This window comes from Lissotriton helveticus, chromosome 1_1 (assembly GCF_964261635.1).
Source record: "Lissotriton helveticus chromosome 1_1, aLisHel1.1, whole genome shotgun sequence".
NCBI classification, from domain to species: Eukaryota; Metazoa; Chordata; class Amphibia; order Caudata; family Salamandridae; genus Lissotriton; species Lissotriton helveticus.
Window position 1 is genome coordinate 1788814075 of NC_136057.1, and position 20576 is coordinate 1788834650.

Below are 20576 nucleotides of genomic sequence, written 5' to 3' on the forward strand. Positions count from 1 at the left end.
TGTTTGCAGCACATGGAGCTACGAGTTGATAGACACTGATTCTTGTGTTGTAGGTTTTCCTGTGGATCAATCATTGAATACACTGCTGGATTCTGAATCACATTTGTTTTCCCCTGAAGAAGGGTTCATATGTTAGAACCCGAAATGCATTGGGAGTTTCCTTTATTTACTTTTGTTCTAATTCCTTTTTTCAGATACTGATTGAAATGTTTTTTAAAACAAGTATCTATGACAGCAGAAAATTGACATGTCATTGTTGAGATTACAGCATATAAAACAAATGAGTTGAGTTTTCTATTTAAAATGTTCCCAAAAAAGAATAAGCTCATATACGTTAAAATCTTATGAATTTTGTTCAAAGTTAACATGTTTAATTGATCCGTACAAGTGTTTAGACGACTTCACTGTCGTCCATTAGGCTGGGCACCGTTTTCAGGCTGTGGTGATCCAGAGCCTTCTTTATGCCATCTCTGGTTGAGGCATCAGGGTCTCAGGGCTGTGGCAGTATTCACGGTGCCTTGGGCAAGGTTCCATCTCCAGCCTCTGTGGTTACACCTGTTGCCCCCTTGGGATCCTTTGTCTCGCAACAAGGCCCTCTTGGTTCCGGTGTCTCTTTCTATCCTCCCTGCCCTGCGCTGGTGGACAGTGTCAAGCAATCTCTCCAGGGGTCTGCCGTTGCAGCCCTCTCCTCTGGTGGTTCTGACAACGGATGCCAGTGCCTTCGGTGCGAGTCTGGTTCGCTTCAGGGTAGATTGTCACTCCTGGAGGGGAGGCGTTCTTTGAATTGATGGAAGTTGACGGCTGTGTCCTGGGCTGTCATGGAGTTCCGTGACCTGTTGTTGGATCGCAATGTGGTGGTGCATTCCGACAACATGGTGGCGATGCCTATCTGAATCATCAAAGGAGAATCCGGTCAAGGTCCCTGAATGCAGTGGTGATTCCATTGTTTTGTTGGCCGGAGGAGCATCTGCTGCCTCTGTCAGTGGTCCATATCCAGAGTGAGACAATGGGGTGGCAGATGCCCGAAATAAATATTTCCCTGCCTCACAGGAGTTGTCTCTGACTCCGGAGGCCTTTTGGCTGGTGTGCAGGAGGTTTGGTCCACCCTTTCTCGACCTTTTTGCTTCCCGACACAATGCTCAGCTTCCTTGCTTCTGCTCCAGGGTCTGTCAGGAGTGGGCTCGGGGGTGGATGCTCTGACCAACTCCTTGGCCATCGCGCTTGTTGTATGCCTTCGTGCCCCTTTTCCTGATCCCCCAGTTTTTGGCTCACCTGGTGATGGAGTCTTGGAAGGTGGTGGTCCGTTTTTTGCCTTTCCGGTCTTGGTTTCCCACTCTGTGGCTGTTGGCTGTTCGGGTCCTTGGTTGCTCCCATACTGTGCGTCTCCCCTATGGTCGTCCCCAATGTTGTCCATCCCGCGGCTGTCGGTTTGGAGGTTGAGAGGCAGGGGTGGCGGAGTCAGGGTCTCACCGAACATTAGCGTTAGCTCTGCAAGAATCCCAGAAGCCTTCTATTCTCCGGTCCTGTGGTCAGCATTGGGGGAATTTCCAGCATGGGTGTCTTGGTCTGTCCTTGTCCACCCTGGATTGTTCTGTGCCTGGGGTTCTGCAATTTCCCTGGGAGGGGTTTGAGAAACAGTTGTCTGTTGCCACTTTACGGGCTCAGTGGGTAGCGATTAATGCTTTTCGTTCCCCTTGTGGAAATTTTTCGGATGTAGATGACTTGGTCTCTAGGTTGCTGCAGAGTTTTTCTTTGGCCCTGTGGTGCAGCCCTTGTTTCCTTTTTGGGACCTCGCATTGGTGTTACGCGCTTTGGTGGCCTCTCCCTTTGAGCCTAAGGCAGAGATGGACATCAAGGTTGTGACTTTGAAGGTGGTGTTTTTGGTGGCCATTACTTTGGCCAGGCGCCTTGGGGAGTTGGGGGCTTTGATGGCCTGTGAGGCATTTTTGTCCTTTTCGGAGGATGGATTCCTCGTTTGTTACCAAGGTTCCTCCTCAGTTCCATCGTTCCCAGGCGTTGGTTTTGCCTGCTTTGTGCTCTGATCAGGCATCTGGTGATGACCTTCCTTGGGCTTTGCATACATATCTGGATTACACACCTTCATTTCGGAAGTACGACTCCCTATTTGTGTCTTTCAGGGTTATCTCTCATAAGGGGAAGGCTTCTTGTTCTTCTGTTGGTCACTGGCTGAAGCAGGTAATTATGTTGGCCTACCCCCTTTTGGGTTCCCATCCTCCAGTTGGTGTGCAGGGGCATTCTACCCGAAGGGTGGCGGCCTCCTGGGCTGAGGTTCAGGTGGTGTCCCTGTCTGAGATCTGTACGACTGCTACCTGGGCATCTGCTAATACTTTTGTGAGGCATTATCGTATCCAGAATGTGCTGGGCGGTGATGCTGATTTTAGTTTGAGGTTACTTCATGATGTGTGCTCCTGAATTTTTGTCTGCTCCAGTAAATCAATGGGTGTTTCTGTTTGCCTTGTGTCGGGGGGGTTTGTTGTCTAATGAATGTCGGTTGTTGCTTGGGTATTCTCACTTGTTTTAATAAATGGGACAAGGACAGGAGGGGCCTTGGGGTAATGTCCTATTACTTACCGGTAATCTTCATTACGCCTTGTCATGTTGTCCTCGTCTCATTCATTACTTCCCTCCCTCCCAGACTTGCCGCCTTCATCTGTGGCTTGGTAGTTCAGAGGGAATGCTGGGTATAGAGAACGTTTATGTACTCCCGGTTGGAGGTGGTGGGGTATAGCCAGAATTCCTTAGTTCTTTTTGTTGTTGTTGGTGAGATAGGATTATCTCACTTGTTTTAATGAATGGGACGAGAACAACGGGACCAGGAGTAATGAAGATTACCGGTAAGTAATAGGACATTCAGCCTCACAATTCACATGCAACAGAGAGTAGTGTAACATCACATGCACCCTCATAGCATAACCTTGGAACTCTTCTCTCTTCTCAGTGCCGTGGGTGACCTGTCCGAAGCCCTAAAAGAGGCGATAATTGAAGTGCACCAGCAAGCACAGGATACCGAATTCATGAGAAACTTCCTCAAAAGGCAGCTCTCGCTCGATGAATTTAAGGTACTGTTGGACCTGGCCCTCTCTGCAAGGCCACCCCCAAACTATTTGCATTTACCCCTCCTGTGTTTATGAACCCTTTTTATCAGCCATTAAGAATCTGTACACTTTACCACTTCTAACCAGTGCTGTGTTCTCTCCTTTAAACATAGTAAAATTGGCTTACACCAAATTGGCACATTTAATTTACTAGTAAAGAATACTACAAGTGCCCAGGACCTGTAAATTAAATGCTACTAGTGAACCTGCAGCACTTATTGTGACAAACACTTAAGTAGCCTTTTCTAACTAGTCTCAGGCCTACATTTGCAGTTTGTTTACAGTTCTAAACTGCCAAACCAACCTGGATAATAAACCTTTTGCCTAACCTAAAATTCCGTTTCTAATACATATATGTCACCCCTAGGGTAGGCCCGCAACAGCCCAAAGGGCAGGGTACAATGTATTGAAAAAGTTGAACATGTACTTTTTTATCTTAATCAAACGAGAGAGAGAGAAACAGTGTAGGCTAGTTCACTTCCCCTGGGTATAGTCGTAAGTATCCAAAGAAACTGGCTTACGGGTGTAGAAGCTAGATGTCTATATCGGGAAACACCATTTGTTTTTAATGAAAACCCTCACCCACCAACCTAGTTGGTGGCATGCTTCATCATCGGGTACCACCCAAGTTGCCGAGTGCACCTCGGATGTGCTACAATGCCTGATTACAGTGGAGCTGTTGTTTTTTGTAGTGAGTGTGTAATGAAGTGAATAAGTGCAAGTTAAAAGGCTGCCAAATGGGTCCCTTGTAGTCACAAAATGTAATGGTGGGCCCGTGGAAATGTTAAAAGCAATAAGGCGGATATGTGTGGAGATGTAAGTATGTCTCCTAAATCCTGTTTGTAAAGGTCAAGTCTACATATTTCAGCCAGGCAGCTATGTTGGCTGGCTTTCATCAGGACCTATGTGCAATGTGAGTATGTGATGGTCATGTGTAATTTATGTGACTGGTAGAAATGCCACATTCGCTAAGGTGCGATCCTAATGGGAGGGTGTGCCCTTCGCTTAAAATGCTCAAAGCCTGTGAAAGAAAAAAGAGACAGACAAGACAACAAACATAGACATTTAGGTCGAGACAAGTTTCTCATATTCGTACTATAATATTGTGACTAGATGAAACGCCGTGTCCGTTCACTATACTAATGATTACGGTAGTGAGTCGGAATGTGGTGCATGTGAATGGTGGTTTAAAAAGATGCCGACTTGTACGCGCTACTGTGACACTATACATTGCTGTGGTACAAAAGGGGGTGGTGATGGACAGAGAATCAATCAAACACTCATACCCAGTCAAAAGATCTGGGTTTAATCCACCACCGTTCTTTAGCCCACTCTGCCACCCCAGTTCAGACATGGCTATATGCAAATCAGTCTGACCCTGTGCCTCATGGGAACAATCCAGCCCGAACTGCCAAGCCATGCCTTCCCTGGACAGGAAACAAGCTTCCGAGGACCGGTTTCTGGCATTCCTGCCGTCTTCTTGACTGGGTGTGAGTGTTTGATTGGTTCAGATGCTCCGTCCATCATCACCCCCTTTTGTACCGCTTTTGGCCGCCATAAGTGTGGCAGGGTATGCTCAGACGTGAGTCCCTTGCTCACTTTGCCACTGGATTCAAGCAAGCCGGGCTGAAGACGGCTGTAATGCCAGAAACCGGTCCTCGGAAGCTTGTTTCCGGTCCAGGGAAGGCATGGCTTGGCAGTTCGGGCTGGACTGTTGCCATGAGGCATAGGGTCAGACTGATTTGCATATAGCCATGTCTGAACTGGGGTGGCAGAGTGGGCTAAAGAACGGTGATGGGTCAAACCCAGATCTTTTGACTGGGTGTGAGTGTTTGATTGGTTCAGATGCTCCGTCCATCACCACCCCCTTTTGTACCGCTTTTGGCCGCCATAAGTGTGGCAGGGTATGCTCAGACGTGAGTCCCTTGCTCACTTTGCCACTGGATTCAAGCAAGCCGGGCTGAAGACGGCTGTAATGCCAGAAACCGGTCCCCGGAAGCTTGTTTCCGGTCCAGGGAAGGCATGGCTTGGCAGTTCGGGCTAGACTGTTGCCATGAGGCACAGGGTCAGACTGATTTGCATATAGCCATGTCTGAACTGGGGTGGCAGAGTGGGCTAAAGAACGGTGATGGGTCAAACCCAGATCTTTTGACTGGGTGTGAGTGTTTGATTGGTTCAGATGCTCTGTCCATCACCACCCCCTTTTGTACCGCTTTTGGCCGCCATAAGTGTGGCAGGGTGTGCTCAGACGTGAGTCCCTTGCTCACTTTGCCACTGGATTCAAGCAAGCCGGGCTGAAGACGGCTGTAATGCCAGAAACCGGTCCTCGGAAGCTTGTTTCCGGTCCAGGGAAGGCATGGCTTGACAGTTCGGGCTGGACTGTTGCCATGAGGCACAGGGTCAGACTGATTTGCATATAGCCATGTCTGAACTGGGGTGGCAGAGTGGGCTAAAGAACGGTGATGGGTCAAACCCAGATCTTTTGACTGGGTGTGAGTGTTTGATTGGTTCAGATGCTCCATCCATCACCACCCCCTTTTGTACCGCTTTTGGCCACCATAAGTGTGGCAGGGTATGCTCAGACGTGAGTCCCTTGCTCACTTTGCCAATGGATTCAAGCAAGCCGGGCTGAAGACGGCTGTAATGCCAGAAACCGGTCCTCGGAAGCTTGTTTCCGGTCCAGGGAAGGCATGGCTTGGCAGTTCGGGCTGGACTGTTGCCATGAGGCACAGGGTCAGACTGATTTGCATATAAACATGTCTGAACTGGGGTGGCAGAGTGGGCTAAAGAACGGTGATGGGTCAAACCCAGATCTTTTAACTGGGTGTGAGTGTTTGATTGGTTCAGATGCTCCGTCCATCACCACCCCCTTTTGTACCGCTTTTGGCCGCCATAAGTGTGGCAGGGCATGCTCAGATGTGAGTCCCTTGCTCACTTTGCCACTGGATTCAAGCAAGCCGGGCTGAAGACGGCTGTAATGCCAGAAACCGGTCCTCGGAAGCTTGTTTCCGGTCCAGGGAAGGCATGGCTTGGAAGTTCGGGCTGGACTGTTGCCATGAGGCCCAGGGTCAGACTGATTTGCATATAGCCATGTCTGAACTGGGGTGGCAGAGTGGGCTAAAGAACGGTGATGGGTCATACCCAGATCTTTTGACTGGGTGTGAGTGTTTGATTGGTTCAGATGCTCCGTCCATCACCACCCCCTTTTGTACCGCTTTTGGCCGCCAAAAGTGTGGCAGGGTATGCTCAGAAGTTAGTCCCTTGCTCACTTTGCCACTGGATTCAAGCAATCTGGGCTGAAGACGGCTGTAAGTCCATCACCCCCCCCCTTTTGTACCGCTATACATTGCTGTAACAATTGATGAATGCTTGGCAAATGCTTACGATTAAAATGTCAAAGCGAGCAACATAAATCCCGTAGGGGGGACGGACCTGGAGTCACACACTGCGTGTGTGTTGAGAAGGGAAAAAGGTGAAAAGGAGATGAAAAGGTGGACACCATTAGCAGGGGACTTCCCTGTCGAGTATGGAGGAGTCTTCATCCGAGGTCGACAATGTAGACCCCCAAGCCCAACTTACTTCTTCAAGATCACTGGCCCGCTCCTCGTACCTTCTTCAGCCTGCTCCCGGGACTTCGCCGATGCAGGCTGGTTTGGAGGTGCCGGTTTAAATGTCTGTCATCTCCCGCCACTGGCTGCCCGTAATCGGTGACGTGCGAGTCATGGCACCGGCTGTCATGGCGTCATGCGTGGTTGGCAGTGAGGAATGGATATTGAATACAGAGTAGGAATCAGACAGTGTGATGACTATGTGTGGTATTTCAATAAAGTTTGAAATGTGGAAGACAACAAGTAAGAAAAGTGATCTTGACACGGCCCTTTCGAGTGTGCTCAGGGGCAGCTGGTAATATCGGGGGAACAAAGAAGGGACCGTGCTCGGATTTCAATAAAAGATCTCACTCCACAGCCCCAGGAATGTGCAAATTCAGGCTTTGTTGTTTTTTCTGCGGCCTTACCTCACACCCGGAGTCCAAGGACAGGTGTCCCAAAACGCAAGAATAAACAACCACTTTTTGTCAAAGTCTCCTCCCCGGTTAACTGGCAAGCAATGGTGACATGGGTGAATGTTCATAGCAACACAGTGGCAGTGCAATCATTGTATGAAGGTTATCCTAGCATTGCCAGGATGACAATCGAGAATGAGATGAAGCTGGGGAGGGTCGCAGGTCCATTCGTTTTGATCCCGCCAGAGAATTTTGTGTGTTCTCCGTTAAGGGTGGTCCTGAAGAAAGATTCACTTAATTCCAAATTTGTCAGCGCTTACAGGTCAGTCTGTCAACAAAGCTATTGAGGGATACTATGCTCAGTCAGGTACAAATCGCTGGACCAGGCGATTGTAGTGCCAGGACACCGTTTGGTAACAGTGCGCTCTATAAATGTTATAAATATAAATATAAATATATGTAATGCTCCAGGAGTCAGGACCTGGGTTATTGTTAGCAAAGGTGGACATTGAATCCGCTTTTAGGCCGCTTCCAGTATATCCTGATGACTTTCATTTACTGGACATCCAATTTCCGGCCACCTTCTATTTTGACAAATGTATGCGCATGGGCTGTTCAGTCTCCTGTGCCTACTTAGAGATGTGTAGCACTTTCTTGGAGTGGGTATTCCAGAAGACATACTGGGTGCTCCAGGCACAGCAGAATGTGGCTTTGGAATCTTTCCAAGAATTGATGGGAATGTTTGGAGTACCCCTAACACAGGCAATTACTTCTGGGCCAACTACAACAATGGCATTTCTTACGATAGAGTTGGATTCCAAGGCAGGTGTGTCTAGGTTTCCCTGGGAAAAAGTCAAGGCGTTCGCAAGGGCATTAAAAAAATATCTAGTTGCCAAAATAGAGACATTGCATCTGTTGCAGGTAGTGGTGGGCAAATTAATGTTGCTCTCCGTTTCATACCCATGGGCTGCCCATTTTTCCAGGTCAATCGTGCAGGCCATGTCTGGCCTGATGTTGAGGCATCATTATACTAGGTTATCATGCAAAGTCAGGCATGGTATGAGAATCTGGGAGGCATTTCAGAAGGATTTCAAGGGTGCAGTAGTATAGACAGGCCCCTCAAAGACCAATGGGGAGTTGGGCTTGTTTACAGATATTGCCAGCAGTGATGGTTGTGCACCATTTTGGGTGCATTCTGGTGTGCACTCGGTGGCCGTGAGAGTAGGTTGAGTCTTGTTTGTTGGCAAACATTAGCTTCTTGGGGCTCGTTCCCAACATGGTGGCTCTCACTATATGGTCAACCGTAAGAGACTGCTGAACTAGTGTAGATGTTTTGTCTTGTTTTAAGATGCAGACCTTCAGGTACCACGACCCAGAAGCCATTGAGTACCCTTCACCATTCCCGGCTATGGCGGCTTTGTGCCTCAGCCTACCAGACCTCGAGGCTGCCAGCCTAGTGCCTAGGAAAAGGTGTGCCTATGAGAAGGCATATTACACCTGAGTCTGTAATCACTTTCCTTGAGACATTGAGTAGGAAGGGCGACCTGTGTCCTACGCTAAGCAGCATACCGCTACAATTTCCTTTTTTGCGAAGATGCTCAACTATCATATTTTGTTGAATAGCAGAATTTCTTGCATGGCTCACAGTCCGGCTTTCGACCAGGTTTTTCTACGTTACGCAACCGTGTGGATAGCGGTGATACCATTGCTCTTATACTCCTTGATTTAAGGGCCGCGTTTCACATGGTCTCTCATGAGTTACTCCAGCAAGCTTTGCAATCCTTGGGGAGTGTCTAGCGTAGCACTTAACTGGCTAAAAGATTTCCTGGCAGACCACGCGTTCCAAGTTTTCTCTCCCACCTCCAATTCTAAAACGTATTCTTCACCCTATGGTGTACCTCAAGGCTCAATCCTTAGCCTTTTATTATTCAACATTTATGTTGGGCCTCTGGTGCTGATTGCGGAAGAATCGGGGTTGTCTCTTTTTTCATACGCTGATGACACCTAGCTTGTCTTTATCCGCTGACAGGGCGTCCAAACCATCCTCTCTTCAATCTGGATTGAGGAATATTGCAGGATGGATGCAAGCCAACCTGGTCAAACTTAATGGTGATAAGACAGAGGTGATGATATTGGGCAAGAATAAGGATCTTTGGGGCCTCCAACATTGGCCACCTGAAATGAGTGTCTTGCCCCAACCCAATCAGCAGGTTCGGAACCTAGGTGTTAGAAGTTAACGATCAACTCTCAATGAGGCAGCAAGCAGTGAAAGTGTTGTCCATTTGATTTACTATCCTCAAATGGCTCAGGAAAATCCTCTGGATGATACTTTTGTCCGCACAACATACTGTGGTCCATGCTCTCATTACATCTAGGTTGGACTATGGCAACATTCTGTATCTTGGAGCCAATAAGGATGTGGTATGGAAGTTGCTGCTGGTACAAAACGCTGCGGCCAGGCTGCTCTGCCAGGTCCCTAAAACAACTTCTTTTCAGGCACCCTCCGTGATCTTCATTGGCTCAGGGTTGAGAGCCGCATAAAGTTCAAAGCCCTGAGCTACATGTTCAAAATCAAAAATGGTAAAGCGGGGAGGAGCTTGGCGGGCATCCGTGATGGCCGCGTGAGCACAGCGCTCTCCGGACCCCCGCCACTCCCGGCATGATATCCTGAACATATCCTGATTCTTCACGAGGATTTATGTAGAGGACGCTGGGCTGATCTTCCTGTGATTTTTGGAATTTGATTTGGACCCGGGGCGCCGAAGATATGGCGATTTGAACTTTCGGGGTCCGCCCTTGGGGTGTGCCCGGGACTGGGTGAGGTTCTCTGGCCGACTCGGAGTTGAACAACAACGGCAGGGGGATTGGACTTGTGGGTCCCCCTCTTAAGTTTCGGTTTCGATTCTGCCTCAGACTGAGACATCTGGCAGGGGAGTCTGGCCTGGGCTGGGTCCGGCACACGGTACGGCTGTCGGGCCTTTGGCTGGCTTATTTTCCTTTCAAGCTGGTCCTCTCCTAGTGTTACCCTTGCAGCGGCCTTCTGGTCCCGACGCCCTACTTTCCTGTGGCCATTTCCATCGGGTCGAGTGAGTCTCCTGGTGGCGCGGTTTCCGACATGGCGGGCAGAGGGGACCGAGAGACACGAAAGACCAAGACGCCCCTGCGTGGGGGCCCGGTCCAGTCTAACGTTATGGACCGTTACACCCATGCGAAGGGGTCCCCCGGAGCCACCCTGCCTGGCCCAAGTGCGGTCGATCACATCGTGGACGCATCAACGGAACCGTCCTTGCAGGACATCATGGGCGCCATTTCTGGCATAAAGGAGACGATAGGTCAACAATATGAAGCTTTGGCCCACAAAATCGACACCGTGGCCATTGATGTGAACTTGATTCGGGCCGACCTATCTAAAACCAATGAGAAGGTGAAGTCATTGGATCTCAAGTCATCCAGCCTCACGGCAGACGTCTCGGAGATACAGACAGAGATTGGCAATCTCCGTAGGGTGAACGATTTCATGACCCGGCGCTTGGAGGACTTTGAGAACAGGGTACGTCGCTGTAATGTGCGTGTGGTCGGCGTTCTGGAGAATCCAGAACCGCACTCTGTTGATCTCCTGGTTGAGGACCTGATCCAGAACTACCTCTCTCCGTCTGGGCTGAGTAAGTTCTTCGCAGTGGAGCGTGCCCATCGTGTTCCGGGAGGCCAGGGTAAGCCTGGCGCCCCGCCGAGGCCTATTGTTGCGAAACTCTTCCACTATAGGGATCGGGACGCTATCCTGCAGGCATCACGTGTGAAGGGCCCGGTGGCCTTTGAGAATGCCACGGTGAACTTTTATCCGGACTTTTCTCAACTGGTGCAGAAACAGCGTATGGGATTCCGTGGAGTCAAGAAGCGTCTCCGGGACATGGGACTGCGCTACGCTATGCTTTTTCCGATCAGGCTGCGAGTTGAGTACAATGAACGAACCTTTTTCTTTGATCGGCCTGATTCTGTGAATGACTGGCTGGACTCCCTGCCGGACCGACCTCCTGCGGCTGAGTCCGCCGCCCACCCGGGTGGTGCTGAGGGTGGTGTAGAGAGCTGAACTGTTTGTTTCTGCCTGGGTCCTCGTGTCAAGTAACTTCTTCTGGGATTCTATGCCCAAGTGCCTCTGCTGTCTGAGTGATATCTTTGTTATTTTTCTTGTTGGGGTGGCGGGTGGGTCAGAGCCTTTCCTCCTCCGGGGTCTTTTTGTAGAATGGGGGTTCTTGGGCGACAGGCACACTGCATGTTGGGGTGGCTTTTTAGCTTCTTGCAGGGGTGCAGGGTGGGGGGTGTTTTCTTGATTGTTGGGGGGTGGGTGGATGGGAAGTTTGATGTTTGTGTGTTGTGTTCTCAAGGCGATTCTATCTTGCTAATGATGTTTTTGATGTCATGCTCATTGGAGGGGGGTTGCGGCGTTACTTTATGGGATGGGGGGTAGCGGGTTGAGGTTTATTTCGTGGAATGTTAATGGTCTGGGGGATCGTATTAAGCGGGGTGTGGTGTTGCGATGTATACGACGTTTGTCTCCAGATATTGTTTTTCTGCAGGAGACTCACTTGGTAGGCAATACATGTCGTGCAATGAATAGGTGGGTCTATCGCCTCGCCGCTCATTCGGGGTTTACCACGGGTTCCAGGGGGGTGGGTATCCTTGTTCGGGCTTCCCTCCCCCTAGCTATTGATGATGTGATCCTTGATGATCGGGGGCGATACGCCGTCCTCGTGGGTCGCTATGAGGGTCGAACCCTTTCCTTGTTTGCCGTTTATGTGCCCCCCGGTCTACAGACCTCTACCTTTTCCGATTTGGGCCGTGTGTTGTTGAACCTCCCTGATAGTACTCTCTTCATAGCAGGTGACTTTAATTCTGTGCTCTCCGGTCTACATGATCGTCACCCCCCTAGGGACACCCCTTTGTCCCAACAGTGGCTGGGTGGGTTTTTGGATACGTTCGGCTTGGTGGATTGCTGGAGACTTATGCATCCTACTCAGCTTCAATACACTTTCCACTCTGGGGCCCATGGGAGTCTGTCTAGACTGGATTATTTCCTGATGCCTGCGGCGCAGTCGCCAGCGGTTCGTGAGATTAGGCACCTTCCCCGGGGCATCTCTGATCATTCCCCGCTCTGGCTTTGTTTTGAGGTGGGGGTGGAGGCGGCGGGCCGGGTGGCTCCTATCAACCCATGGTACCTCACCTCCCCCGAGACCCGCAATCTCTTGATTAAGTCTTTGGACAATTATTTTTTGGACAACGAGGGTTCCGTCTCCTCTGCTGTATCCCTGTGGGAGGCCTTTAAGACAGTGATTCGCGGGCAGGCCCTCGCCCTTATTGCCGAATCCAAGAAGGCGAGGAATCGGGAGGTGGTAGACCTTGAGAGGGAGATTGCTGAGATAGAGGCTGACCTAGAATCGAACGTTACATCTGATAAACTCCACGCCCTGGGTCTGAAGCAATTTGCTTATAAGTCTTTGGTCACAGATGCGGCTAAACTGATGTTTCGGGAGCAACAGGGTCGTTTGTATGATGTGGGGGACAAAGCGGGTAAATTACTGGCATGGTTGGATAAGACGGAGAGGGCGAATCGTGTGGTGCCTGTGATTCAGACTTCGAGTGGCGTGGGAGTGACAGACCCGGTTGAAATAGTTGAATGTTTTGCGGATTATTTTCGTGCGGTTTATAACCCTGTGTCTGAACGGGATGTTGATGACTCTCGCCTTTTGTTGCGTGATATAGCTCTGCCCAGTGTCTCCGATTTAGACCGAGTCTCTTTGGAGTCCCCTTTTACTACGGACGAGATAGCGACGGCCATTCGCTCACTCCGTTCGGGCAAGGCTTTGGGCCCGAATGGATTGCCAATTGAATTGTACAAGCTACGTCCTGACAAGGTGGCACCCTATCTTCGTGCCATGTTTTTGGAATCCCGCGAACGGGGTATTCTCCCATATGATCAGCGTTTGGCTACGATAGTTGTTATTCCCAAAGAAGGTAAACCTCGGGACCTTTGTTCGTCTTACAGGCCCATTTCCCTTTTGAATGTTGAACCCAAGGTCCTGGCTAAGCTCCTGGCAACCCGCCTCTTGACGGTCATTAGTGGCTTGGTTCATCCGGATCAGTCCGGATTTATCCCACATCGCAACACGGCTCTCAATCTACGCCGTCTCCACGGAGCTGTTGCGAGGGCGGGGCTACTGACGGAGCCGGCCATTTTGGCTTCGCTGGACGCCTCGATGGCATTTGACACAGTAGAGTGGCCCTATCTTTGGGCAGCTCTTGAGAAATTCGGTTTTGGGCCTGAGTTTATTGGTTGGGTGAAGTTGTTATACGTCGAACCCTTGGCACAGGTAGTAGTAAACGGTCGAGTTTCTGTCCCCTTCTGTCTTGGTAGGGGGACCCGTCAGGGGTGCCCCCTGTCTCCGTTGCTTTTTGCGCTTGCTCTGGAACCGTTGGCTGTGTGGCTTCGATGGGAACGTTCACTCAAAGGGATCCGTTGGTCACCGGATTTTGAAGACCGCGTCTCGCTTTACGCGGATGACATTCTTCTGTATCTTACTTCCCCGCGTAAATCTTTAAATGTCCTATTCGACGTTCTTACTTCGTTTGGTGCTAACTCGGGTCTGGTTATTAATTGGGCTAAGTCCTGTGTATATGTTCTCTCGGGTGTTTTGCCCCCATTACCGGACTGGTTTCCTATCCAGGTTGTCCACTCTGGCTTCAAATATTTGGGGATTTTTATCACGCTGGACTCCTCACTCCGGTTCGAGCGTAACCTCCTTCCCCCGCTTCTTAGACTGCGACTGGATGTGGCCCGTTGGCGTAAGCTACCCCTGTCTCCTCTGGGCAGGGCTGCCCTTTTTAAAATGATGTCTTTGCCGCGATTCCTATACGCGCTTCAAAATTCTTATGACGACATTCCCGCTACCTATTTCCGGGAGATCGAGAGTCTTCAAAGGCAACTGATCTGGGACGGGCGTCCACGTATCGCCCTTGCGAAACTTACTATCCCTTGGTATGACGGGGGCATGGCGCTCCCCGATATCAAGAGATATTATTGGGCTGCCCAGCTGTCTGCCATTAACCACGTAATGTATTCCCCGGGTCGAGATCCGGCCTTTGAGATGGATAGACTCCAGCTGCCGGGAGGGGATTTTAATAGAGCGCTTTATTCCAGATCGGCCGGGCGCCATCTTGTGGGCCCGTCCAGGATCGCAGTCAATGTGTGGCGCGCCGCGAATGTGAGTTTGGGATGGGAGAACCGACTGACAATGGCGACCCCGCTTTATGCTTCTGAACGTTTGGGGTGTCTCTGGTCTACTAAGGGCTTTGACCGCTGGGATATGATTGGGATATGTAAAGTGGGTGACGTCTGTGTGCAGGGTAGAGTGAAGTCTTTCCAGGCCCTTAAGGCAGAATATGACTTGAGTGATAGAGAGTTTTTTTGGTATTTGCAGGTCCGGCATGCCCTGGCCTCAGTTCTGACTCCTGATGTGACCCAGCCCGAGTCCTCTCCCCTTGAGGATCGTATACTGGATGGACACCTGCCCGATAGCACTATCTCCCTTATCTACAAGAAACTTATTAATAATCGCGCTGACTTATTGGTCCGACTTCGGGAGGTTTGGGTCGATGACAGATTGGACTTGGATGACGAGGATTGGCAGTCGGCACTCTCTTCTCCGAAAGAGGTCGCCATCCCCGCCCGTCTCCGTTTGGTTCAACTTAAGATCCTCCACCGGGTGTATGTAACTGGTCCGCGTCTGGTTGTGATGGGTTTTTCCCCGGATGGTTTATGTAAGCGTGGTTGTGGGATGAGTGCCACATTTCTGCATATTCTTTGGGAATGCCCAGTGGTAGCAGCCTACTGGATTGATGTGCTTGCGGTGATGACTGTTGTGACTGGTATTACCCTGCGGCCTGAGGCCCGACGATGCCTGTTGAACGTGTGGGAACCCACCGACTATTCTGTGACCCAGACCAGATGGGCGACCTTGGGATACATGGTCGCGAAGCGGGACATTGCGCAACTTTGGGGCGCATCCAGACCTCCCGAAGTTTCGGTGTGGGAGGATAACATGGACTGGTCCATGTTCCGAGAGAAGACCGTCTATGTGGCTAGGGGCAGACCCAGGGCGTGGACGAAGATTTGGGGTCAGTGGAATGCATATCGTGGAGATATTTGTGCCCCTCCCCTGGTTGACGCTCCAGATGTGACCCTATCTCCCTAGGCTGACGTTCCCGAAAAATTTTTCATATGGTTTTAGGATTTTCCTGCCCTCCCCGCTGGCCCCCCCCCCCGGCCATGCCGAGTTTCATTGCTTTGCTTTTGTCTTCCTGATTAGTTGCTTTCCCCTCCGCCTCCTGGGCTGACTTGATTACTGTGCATTTGCCTTGTTTTAGAGTTTGTTGTTTTTATGATTATTATAAAAATTGTCATGTCCTGTCCTATGCTTCGAGCGATAATTGGTACCTTCCTTGTGCCCGGCCACGGGAATGATCGTTCGCTACTTATGTTGTGCGTTGCTACTAGCGGCCAGCCCGTGTGGTTGTAGGCCCATCTCTGTAACTCTTATTTTATTGCTCAATAAAAGTTTTTAATAAAAAAAAAAAAAAACAAAAAAAAAAAAAGTGGTAAAGCGCCTCAATATCTGAATGCTCTAGTTCTTCTTTACCTTCCTTCACGTTCCTTACGTTCTGCCACACAGGCTAATTTCAAGGTGCCTAGGATCATGTTGTCCCGCATGGGGCAGTCGGTACTTTTCTTACCTTGGCCCATCGATGTGGAACTCTCTTCCGATAGCACTTCGGACTGAAAATAGTTATGAGAATTATCGTAAGCGCCTAAAAACCTGGCTGTTCAATATGTAGAATCTTCTTTACCCTCTCTCTCTGCATCTGACAGGCGGTGCCGGGAAGCCCTTGGGTAGCTGTGCGCCTAATAAGATCAAATTAACATAACATAACATTATACAGCCTCAAAACCACATGATCTTATGATTTGTGTCAGGGGGGCCACGTACATATTAAATAATGTCGGCTCAGGGAGGAACCCTGTGGAACTCCTTTATTGACTAGTAAAGTGTGTGATTTAAAGGGATCTAAAACGATGGTTTGGGTTCGATTATTAAGGAAATCTCTGAGCCAATGTAGTGCTCTGCCATATATTCCTGCGTCATTAAGATCAAATGAGAGAACGTATCGAAGGCCACAGACAGGTCTAGTAATACCAACATCACTAATGTGCCTGCATCTAGTGACAGTCTGATGGTATCATTGACTGCCACTAGTGCAGTCTCTGTGCTGTGCATCGCTCTGGAACCCGCTTTTGAGGGGTCCTGGATTTTATGTTCCTCCAAGAAATCAACCAGTTTTCTGTTTATGTAGCTTTCAAGAGATTTTCCAAGCAGTGGAAGCAGGGAAATCGGATGGTAGTTAGAGAGAATGTCTGGGTTGGCGGCAGGTTTCTTTAAAATTGGAGACACTTGGGCAGATTTCAATTCTGCCAGGAGTTTGGTAGAGGCTAAATATATTTTATAAATAGCCATTACTGACGTAATGAACTGGGCTACGCAGGAAGTAATTCTGGGGAATATAACTAGCATGTCCTGGACTTGCTCTCCACTCTGGGGCCCATGGGAGTCTGTCTAGACTGGATTATTTCCTGATGCCTGCGGCACAGTCGCCAGCGGTTCGTGAGATTAGGCACCTTCCCCGGGGCATTGCTGATCATTCCCCGCTCTGGCTTTGTTTTGAGGTGGGGGTGGAGGCGGCGGGCCGGGTGGCTCCTATCAACCCATGGTACCTCACCTCCCCCGAGACCCGCAATCTCTTGATTAAGTCTTTGGACAATTATTTTTTGGACAACGAGGGTTCCGTCTCCTCTGCTGTATCCCTGTGGGAGGCCTTTAAGACAGTGATTTGCGGGCAGGCCCTCGCCCTTATTGCCGAATCCAAGAAGGCGAGGAATCGGGAGGTGGTAGACCTTGAGAGGGAGATTGCTGAGATAGAGGCTGACCTAGAATCGAACGTTACATCTGATAAACTCCACGCCCTGGGTCTGAAGCAATTTGCTTATAAGTCTTTGGTCACAGATGCGGCTAAACTGATGTTTCGGGAGCAACAGGGTCGTTTGTATGATGTGGGGGACAAAGCGGGTAAATTACTGGCATGGTTGGATAAGACGGAGAGGGCGAATCGTGTGGTGCCTGTGATTCAGACTTCGAGTGGCGTGGGAGTGACAGACCCGGTTGAAATAGTTGAATGTTTTGCGGATTATTTTCGTGCGGTTTATACCCCTGTGTCTGAACGGGATGTTGATGACTCTCGCCTTTTGTTGCGTGATATAGCTCTGCCCAGTGTCTCCGATTTAGACCGAGTCTCTTTGGAGTCCCCTTTTACTACGGACGAGATAGCGACGGCCATTCGCTCACTCCGTTCGGGCAAGGCTTTGGGCCCGAATGGATTGCCAATTGAATTGTACAAGCTACGTCCTGACAAGGTGGCACCCTATCTTCGTGCCATGTTTTTGGAATCCCGCGAACGGGGTATTCTCCCATATGATCAGCGTTTGGCTACGATAGTTGTTATTCCCAAAGAAGGTAAACCTCGGGACCTTTGTTCGTCTTACAGGCCCATTTCCCTTTTGAATGTTGAACCCAAGGTCCTGGGTTCGATTATTAAGGAAATCTCTGAGCCAATGTAGTGCTCTGCCATATATTCCTGCGTCATTAAGATCAAATGAGAGAACGTATCGAAGGCCACAGACAGGTCTAGTAATACCAACATCACTAATGTGCCTGCATCTAGTGACAGTCTGATGGTATCATTGACTGCCACTAGTGCAGTCTCTGTGCTGTGCATCGCTCTGGAACCCGCTTTTGAGGGGTCCTGGATTTTATGTTCCTCCAAGAAATCAACCAGTTTTCTGTTTATGTAGCTTTCAAGAGATTTTCCAAGCAGTGGAAGCAGGGAAATCGGATGGTAGTTAGAGAGAATGTCTGGGTTGGCGGCAGGTTTCTTTAAAATTGGAGACACTTGGGCAGATTTCAATTCTGCCAGGAGTTTGGTAGAGGCTAAATATATTTTATAAATAGCCATTACTGACGTAATGAACTGGGCTACGCAGGAAGTAATTCTGGGGAATATAACTAGCATGTCCTGGACTTGCTCTAGAGAGTATGGCTCAAGTTTTTCCAGGACCTTAGCTAAAATCAGCTACGTCCTCCCGCTGATCTTGGTCGACTGAAACGTTGAGATACATGATATCTATCTTTTCTTTAAAAAGTTAGCCAAGGAGTTGCATAATGTTTGTGAGGCCGGGATGGTACAATAACAAACTTGAGGCTTTGTGGAGTTATTCAGGGCTCTGAAGAGTTCTTCTGTATAATTTCTTGAGTGTTTTTTTTTGTTTTAAATATAGCTTACGGGCTTCTTTGATCTTTTGGTGATATCTGCTAAGTGTAATCCTGTAAGCTTCTTTGTACAGAAGAGATTTGGTCGCACGTCACTTACATTCCAGATGTTTACAGTTAGACTTCTCCAGGTGCAAGTCATCAGAGTACCAGGGGTATTGGCCTCTGGTGGAGAAGGATAACATATTTTTAAATGGCTCAACCTGATCTAAACCCCTCGACAGGGAGTTATGATATGCTGCTAAAGCCACATTTATTTCTGTTTGTGAAGTAGTTGTAGTAGGTGTAAGAATCTTGGAGAAAGAGTCAAGTCAGACCATCTTCCATTGACATGTAACTCTACTGGCAGCTAAACTGGGCTTAATCTGTACTTTGTTGGAAAGGATTGAGAAACTTGATCATTTAGTGGTCTGACCACGTGATTGGTACTGGGGGATCGCTTCTTACTTCAGTAGAATTTGTAGAAATTATATCCAAGGTGTGACCTACTTTATGAGTGCTTCCTATTACAATTTATTTGTGCCCAATCATCCCCATATCCATAAGAAGTTGAGCCACACCTGTGTTCTCTAGATGTTTGCATTGCAAATTAAAGTCACCCAGGATCAGAAACTTACTTGATGACAAAGATGGGGAGCAACATAGTCAATTAGTGCGTGGCTAAGGTCTTTTTTCGCACCAGATGGGCGATAGACCTCTGCCCCCTTCCAACAGTCTGTGGTGGAGATTATGATTTGTTCAGATACAATGTTTTGTGTGAGTTTCACAAGTGTAAACAGAAATTGCACTAATCGTGCCATCCTCATCATGATTGACAAAAACATTTGCTATCATTCTATATTTGAAAATTTACAAGCTATTTGTTGTCAAAATAAATCATCTTAGCACTCCCTATTACTTTTTGATACTCAGATGTTGTTTCTAAGATTTTACTGTAGCTGGATATTGTCAACAATCATTTAATATTCTTAATTTTACTTGTGATATTGTTGCATATGGCTGCTGCTTCTCTTTGTATCTGATGGCTTGGCTTCCACCTTCATTCTCATGTTCACACTTAATGCTGCTGCTGTTGTCCAATTTCAGCAAATCCTGATCTTTGTTGATTGTTTGTCTTTCATCTCTTGTCTCAACTGCATCTGGTGATGTTGTCCTTGTATATCAAGTATTGGTGTTTACTACATGTGATGGTTTAGCAACTATCTTTCTTGATGTCGATTGCAGCTTGTGATGTCGTCTTTGTATTTCATCTACGATGCTTTGGAGGAGGAGATTGAGCGTAACAAGACTCACCCGGGTTATGCTCCTGTCTACTTCCCTGATGAATTGCACCGCAAAGCAGCGCTGGAGCGTGATCTGGAATACTTGTTTGGGCCACAGTGGAGGCAAGAGATCCCCTGCCCTAAGGCCACCAGGAAGTATGTGGACAGAATCCATTATGTAGGCCAGCACGAACCTGAAATTCTGGTAGCCCATGCCTACACCCGCTACATGGGGGACTTGTCCGGGGGGCAGGTCCTCAAAAAGATTCCTCAGAGAGTCTTGCAGCTGCCTGTTTCAGGCGAGGGATTGGCCTTCTTCACATTTGATGAAGTGTGGAGTGCCACGAACTTCAAGCAGTTGTATCGTGCTCGCATGAATACCATTGAAATGGACGACAGCACCAAGAGAAGGGTGCTGGATGAAGTGAAGAAGGCGTTCCTGCTTAATGTGGAGGTGAGTGAACAATATGGACGAATATTGTGTGATGGGGAATGGTAAGGGTGGATCATCTTCCTTGACTAGCAGAGCGCTGCCATTACTACATCTTCATTGGCCATCATTTACTGACCTCAACTGAGATCTCCCAGCCTTATAGGATCCTTGGCTAACAGTTGACTCACACCAAGCTGGCTCTCCTAGCACTAAAGCCTCCATGGCCACTACTCACAGACACCAACCTAAGTCCTCCACCTCATGTGCCCCTATCCATTGACACCAAGCTGAGTACAACAGCCTCAGGGGCACACACTCACTGACACCGATCTC

At 49.0% G+C, this 20576-nt stretch overlaps 1 protein-coding gene across 1 annotated transcript in view; it reads left to right on the top strand.

Moving 5' to 3' along the window:
• The window catches only part of LOC144774561 (heme oxygenase 1-like), a 62963-nt gene that overhangs the window by 24133 nt on the left and 18254 nt on the right, over window positions 1-20576 (top strand). The window contains exons 2-3 of the mRNA XM_078659188.1: window positions 2960-3080; window positions 19773-20264. Of these exons, the coding sequence (XP_078515314.1) occupies window positions 2960-3080; window positions 19773-20264 (613 nt within the window). The remainder of the gene's footprint in view (window positions 1-2959; window positions 3081-19772; window positions 20265-20576) is intronic.